General features: G+C 45.3%; 1 protein-coding gene across 2 annotated transcripts; it reads left to right on the top strand.

The window, feature by feature from the left end:
- The first annotated feature begins 248 nt into the window (after nucleotides 1–248).
- On the top strand, nucleotides 249–5,602 carry MED7 (mediator complex subunit 7). Of its 2 annotated transcripts, XM_079771473.1 has the most exons (3): nucleotides 283–334; nucleotides 880–1,042; nucleotides 4,192–5,602. In XM_079771473.1, the coding sequence occupies exon 3, from the start codon at nucleotides 4,209–4,211 to the stop codon at nucleotides 4,908–4,910; it is 702 nt and encodes a 233-aa protein (XP_079627599.1). In that variant the 5' UTR covers nucleotides 283–334; nucleotides 880–1,042; nucleotides 4,192–4,208; the 3' UTR covers nucleotides 4,911–5,602. The 2 variants fall into 2 exon arrangements, with proteins under 2 accessions (XP_079627598.1, XP_079627599.1); XM_079771472.1 differs by lacking the exon at nucleotides 880–1,042 and having other exon boundaries at nucleotides 249–334; nucleotides 4,192–5,600.
- Nucleotides 5,603–6,652: the final 1,050 nt, after the last annotated feature.

The following is a 6,652-nucleotide window of genomic DNA, read 5'->3' as shown; positions in this document are numbered from 1 at the left end:
CTTCTTTAATTTTAAGCGTTAAAAAAACCCCACGAAAGGCAGCTATCAGCGGCTACTTTTCAGGGGCAGAAAGTAGAGGTACTCTCCCACTTTAACGCCCCCTGGCGACAAAGCCACCGAATTGCAGGAAGATGGAGGGGGGCGGGCCGGAAAGGTCGGGGGGGGGGGAAGTTATGCGCAGGCGCAATAGCGAGCCAGCGGTGTGAGGCGGGACAAGTCTCGGTTAAAGAACAACTCTTTCAGCCAATAAAGAGGCAGCATCATCGACTGCTTCCCGGAAGTCGAATTTCCCAGCCGTGGGAAAGGCCGTTACCAGAGTAAACGCAGTTCTGAGGTGAGTGGGCGGCGACGTTTTGGGGCTCGGTTCGCCACGCTTTTCTCTTCCCTGGACCCCGCAGCTTCGTCAGGGCAGGCTGGGAATGGGGGAGACCCGGGGCGGGGCGCGCTCGCTCCCTCCGCGCGGCCCTCGGCGTGGCTTCCCGGCCGCGCGCGGAGCCCAGGTGGACCGGCCGGCGGGCTGGGGCTGCCTCCGTCCGCCCGTGTCGGGAGGCCGGGCCGGGCTGCAGGTTGGGAGACCGAAGCGGTGTGGCCTTGGCCAGTCTCCTGGCCTCTCCGGCCTCTCTAAGACGAGAACAGCGTCCCCACCCGACCTCCCGCTGAACTTCCAGGGGTTGGGGTGGGGAAGAGGTGGATCCCAAGCCCATCGTCCCGGCACCCCTCTGGAGAGGTTTTAAAACTTCTCTGTCGCAGCCTCATTGGCGGTAGAAGAAGTGGATCCGTGGGGGGCGCGCGACCTGGCATGGGTTTCACTAAAGACCTCCATCGCTTTGAAAAGGCCAGTCCAGAGACGTGATGGCTAAATAAACCTAATTTCCGTAGGATGTCAGGGTCCCTTGTTCAGTTGGGAGCTTCACGGTTTCCTGACTGAAGCTGGTGCCGGGCAGCTCAGAGGACCGAGCATACGAATTCCTGCTCTGGACCGTGTACCAGTCTTTGGTGCCAGAACTTCCCCTCATGGAGACTTGGGATCCTTCTCTGTAACGTGAAGTTAGTACTGAACTCAGAAGGGTTCGGCAGATCAAGTAAGAGAGGATGTAAAACAGAAGTCACGAAGCTGGCCTTTGGAAAATGGAAACTTAAAAAGAGAGGAATGCACATGGTGCTGGGAAGCACAAACCGGGACTCACAACCAAAAAGGCTTGCGTGGGTGAAACCTGGGCTGGTTAAAATTTATTTTGGGTCCTAGCCGGTTTGGCTAAGTGGATAAGAGTTCCCGCCTGCGGACTGAAGCGTCCTGGGTTCAATTCTGATCAAGGACACATGCCCTGGTTTCGGGCTCGATTCCCAGTAGGGGGCGTGTAGGAGGCTGCTGATCAATGATTCTCTCTCCTCATTGATGTTTCTATCTCTCACTCTCCCTTCCTCTCTGACATCAATAAAAAATATATCTAAAAACATTATTTTGAAGTACCAGATCAATGCCACTTCTCTGATTCTGGTAATGATGTGGTTAGTAAGAGAACATGCTTGTTTTGGGAGTATGCACTGCAATATTAGGGGTAAAGAGATGAGAGACCAATAAGGCAAGTGAGGGGAAATGTTAAAAGTAGGAGAATATGTGTGAAGAATATGAAACGTTTACCCTGGCCAGTGGGCTCAATGGTTAGAGTGTCCACTAGTGCAGGAAGGGTTGCAGGTTCAATTCCCAATCAAGGGTAGGTATCTGGGTTGCAGGTTCAGTCCCCAGCTCCAATGGAAGACAACCAGTGGATGTCTCCCACCACCACCACCTTCCACTCTCTCAAAATCAATGGGAAAAATATTCTAGGGTGAGGATTAACAACAACAAAAGAGAATATGGAATGTTCTTTCTACTATTCATACAGTCTTCTGTATATATATAAAAGCCTAAGTGACCATCCGAACCTCTGACCAGTAGCTATGACGCTCAATGACCACCAGAGGGCAGATGCTTAGTGCAGGAGCTGCCAAGCTGCAGTGACTTGGCAGCTGCAGTTCTCTGGTGACACACTGGGAACCAGAGAGGAGGGAGCCCAATTCTGGGGTGCTTCACACGAGAACTACCCTCTCGCAATCCAGGACTCTCGGTACCTGACACACTATTCATGAGAGAGACTTGGGCAAAAAGCCTATTTACTATTACCGTATTTTCCGGAGTATAAGACGACTTTTTAACCCAGGAAAATCTTGTATGCCCAGTTGTCTTATATGCCAGAAAATACGGTAAGTTTCAGGTGTACATCCTCATAATTTTACTCCACTCTGTGCCTACCACCCAAAGTCTAGTCTATGTATTTGACCCTTTATCCTTGTTGTCCTTTCCCACCTTCCTTTCTCTCTGGTAACCACCATTCTGTTGTGCTATATTTATTTTTGGTAGTCAGATCTATTGGTCTTTTGTAGTAGCCTTAAAACTTGTAGTTATTTTTTTAGTAGATTGTAAGCAGTACTGGGATGGAGATAGTGTTTTTTATTTATCCTTGAAAGGCAGTATAGTGTAGTGTTTGAGATCTTTAGACTCTGGATCCATCCTCTACTACTTACTCTGTGACTTTACACAAATGGCTCAACCACTTGTTTCATCTCTAAAATGGAAAGAGCACCTTTCTTTTCTTGGATTTCTTACAACCATGAGAAAAATATTTAGAATAGTGTCTGGCATATAATTTGCACTCAAATATTATCTGTCATCATAATCATCATCCCTGGATACTCATTGTCATATATTAACAAACATATATATACTAGTGTTCCCGTTGCAGGAAAAATCCTGCAATAGGGTTTCCTGCTGCACTCTACCCCACCCTGCCTGCTCTCCTCCCTTGTCCCCCGCCCCGCGATCTCCGCCAGCCCCCCTGCTTTTCTAACTTCTCCGCCAGCCCGCTCTCCTTCCTTCTTCCCTGGCCCCGCCTGCGCTCCTCCCTTCTCCCCCAGCCCGCCTTCTTTGCCAGCCCGCCTGCTTTTCCCTTCTCCCCCGGCCCCCCCTCCGCTCCTCCCTTCTCCCCCGCTCCGCCTTCTCCACCAGCCCCCATGCTTTTCTAACTTCTCCGCCAGCCCGCTCTCCTTCCTTCTCCTCTGGCCCCGCCTCCGCTCCTCCCTTCTCCCCCAGCCTCGTCCCTTCTCCCCCAGCCCCACCTGCTCAACTTCCTTCTCCCCTGGCCCCGCCTCCGCTCCTCCCTTCTCCCCTGGCCCTGCCTCCGCTCCTCCCTTCTCCCCCGGCCCCGCCCCTTCTCCCCCGGCCCCGCCTGCTCAACTTCCTTCTCCCCCGGCCCCGCCTCCGCTCCTCCCTTCTCCTCCCCCCGGCTTGCTTGCTTCTCTGCAGTTTTGCTCCCTTCTGCAGCTCTTGGCTTCTTTCTACACTGTCGCGATATGCAAATTAGCCGCCATCTTTGCTTGGATAATTTGCATATTCATCATGATTGGCTGGTGGGCGTGGCTTGGGCATAGCGAAGGTGCGGTCAATTTGCATATTTGTCTATTATTAGATTAGATGAAAGAAGGAACACACATTAAGGATGTTTGTACCTACTTCCAAGTTCTCTGATTTGGAGCCCTCTTGAAATGGATGAAGCTGCTCAACAAATATTTATGAAGCTTCTATGTGCAAAGCTGTGGACACAGCCAGAACTATGATAGACAAAATTTTTCCCTTTATGGAGCTTATTGTCTGGTTGGGGAGACAAATCAGATAATAATACAGAGAATAAACACTCCTGTCTCATTGATTCTCAGCAGCATTCTCTTGCCACTGTGGCTTGGTGGAAACTCAGGAATGTTCCATAGCTGCCCTTAGAACTTCACAAATTCCAGTATAAAACTACCTCTAGTATATTATTTGCCATCTTTCATGTTAGATGGTGTTTTATAGCTTGAAAAATCTGATTAAGATCAGTCTAAATGAGCACAATTTTCTTTATAGATGAAAATATACTGCAGCATATTTTTTTTGTGCTGCTGAAAGTATTAAGTAGAGAAGGAAAGTACTTGGATAAATAGAAAAGGATCAAAACCTTTCCCTGTTGTAAATGTTAGTTTTAAAAACCAATGAGATCACTTTGTTCTGGGCCCCCAACTGCTAGGGCGAAAAAAGGAAAATATTCTGTCTCTAGTCGCCCACTGTGACAGGTTTGTTTTGTAGAGGTACTCTAAATCTTTGGTCTATTTCTGTAGGTTCTTGATCCTCCACAATGGGTGAGCCACAGCAAGTGAGTGCCCTTCCTCCACCTCCGATGCAATACATCAAGGAGTATACGGATGAAAATATTCAGGAAGGACTAGCTCCCAAGCCTCCACCTCCAATAAAAGACAGTTATATGATGTTTGGCAACCAGTTCCAGTGTGATGATCTTATCATCCGCCCTTTAGAAAGTCAGGGCATCGAACGGCTTCATCCTATGCAGTTTGATCACAAGAAAGAACTGAGAAAACTGAATATGTCTATCCTTATTAATTTCTTAGACCTCTTAGATATCTTGATAAGGAGCCCTGGGAGTATAAAGCGAGAAGAGAAACTGGAAGATCTTAAGCTGCTTTTTGTACATGTTCATCATCTCATAAATGAATACCGACCTCACCAAGCAAGAGAGACCCTCAGGGTTATGATGGAGGTGCAGAAACGTCAACGCCTTGAAACAGCTGAGAGGTTTCAAAAGCATCTGGAAAGAGTCATTGAGATGATTCAAAATTGCTTGGCTTCTTTGCCTGATGATTTGCCCCATTCAGAAGCAGGGATAAAAGTAAAAACTGAACCAATGGATGCTGATGATAGCAACAATTGTACTGGACAGAATGAACAAGAAAGAGAAAATTCAGGTCATCGGAAAGACCAGATTATAGAGAAAGATGCTGCCTTGTGCGTTCTAATTGATGAAATGAATGAAAGACCATAAAGGGTTTTTTTTCTTTTTTCCTTTCCGTAAATAGCATCATATATTAGTTAATTTGCTCTAGGAGAGTCTTAAAAGAGATATAACTAGGAGTTATGTAAACAGCTTCACTCTCCAACTTCATCAATTATGAGATATCACAGGCAGTAATTTCATTTTATGGCAAGCATAGGCAATGAGTGTGACTGCATTAAGAATAACTTAAAAAGCAAAGTGCTACTGTTGTGTGGAATATTCCTGTTTTTGGAGTTGCACTAAACATTGAAGATAATCCTCAGAAATAGCAAATTTTTGTCCTTGGAACGTAGACTTGTTATTTGCTTTAAGAATAATAAATAAATAAAGGATATCAAGTAGTATAAATATGAAATTGTGAAATCTTTATATTTTACTTAAAAATTAGCTTACTCTCTAAAAAAGTATTATAACATGTTAAATAAGAGGAATCCCATAGAGTTATAAAATAGTAATTTTATTTTTCCTCTTGACTGTTCCTGTAAATACACAATGCCAAACAATCTTGGCCCTATCCTGGATGGGTCCCATAACTTTTTTTAGTCAATCAGATAATAAGTCCTTTGATCACTTTTAGTTGCAACCATTCATTTTAGTAATTAAAATGTTTATGTAATTAATTGTACATTTCCTTTAAAATTCAGTTCATACTTGTTTAAAGCTGGAAGCCTGCAATGGGAAGGGAGTTTGGTGGCAGAGACTGTTAGATGTTCACTGGAGATTGTATCTCTCCTGAGATATGGTGCTGAGATAAGGCTGCCCTGCCAGGGACTATATTTCCCCACTCCCCTTGTGTCTATGTAAGGCTATGTGATTAAGATCTTAGCAGTGGAATGAGGGCAAAAATCCGGGCCTGCCCCATAAAAATTTCTTGCACAATCCTCCATTCTTTTCTTACCTGTTGGGTGAATGGCCAACCCAGGATAACTTTGGGTCCTCCATTCTCTTCTGGTTGGATGGACAGCATAATTTTACCATTTTGAAGATGATAAAGGTTTAATTAGTTTGGGCCCTTGAATGAATGAGGACTAGGCCCTCCTTTCATTAACTCCTCCCCTCCACCCCCAGCACCCAAATCCAGTTGATTTGACTATCTGAGCAAGAAGTCACCTGTTTGGATCACAGACTTTATTTCTGTATTTCTCTTCTCTTCCCTCTAAGCTCTCCACCAAAGTCTTGGTGAAGAGTCTGCCTTATATCTGAAGTTCTCTGCTGGCCTTTCTCTTAATGTAGGCCAGTGGTTCTCAAAGTGTAATATTGGATTAGTAACATTAGCATTATTGGAGACCCTATTAGAAATGCAAGTTCTCTTGCCTTACTCCAGATCTACTAAATCAAATTCCAGCAGTGGTATACAACAAGCTGTGATTTAATAAGCCCTTGGATGATTCTGGTACAAATAATCAAAATTTAAGTATCAGTGATAAAAAAAAGAAGAAAAAAAAAGAATCACTGATAAAGGTAATGCCTTTTCCCAGATGTAAACTTTTGATATTTCCCTCAGTCCCTGGTTTCCAGTATACCATCGTTACTTATTAAGGTCTTCAGCTCTAGAGCTGGCAAAAACCAATTTTAGTGACCACAGGTCAATTCTATATGTGAAACATGCATTCTCTTTAGAAATCTTTGGAGTGTAGGCTGTTTCCAAGTAGATTGGCCACTTTTTTTTTTTTCTAGCATGTATTTGGTGTGGATTGTCGGGCTCCACAGGACACAGGCCAGTCTGAAGT

This window comes from Cnephaeus nilssonii (genome assembly GCF_951640355.1).
Source record: "Cnephaeus nilssonii genome assembly, chromosome: 5".
In the NCBI taxonomy this organism is placed as follows: Eukaryota; Metazoa; Chordata; class Mammalia; order Chiroptera; family Vespertilionidae; genus Cnephaeus; species Cnephaeus nilssonii.
Note: the sequence above shows the minus strand (reverse complement) of the source record. Positions and strands in the feature narration are given on the sequence as shown.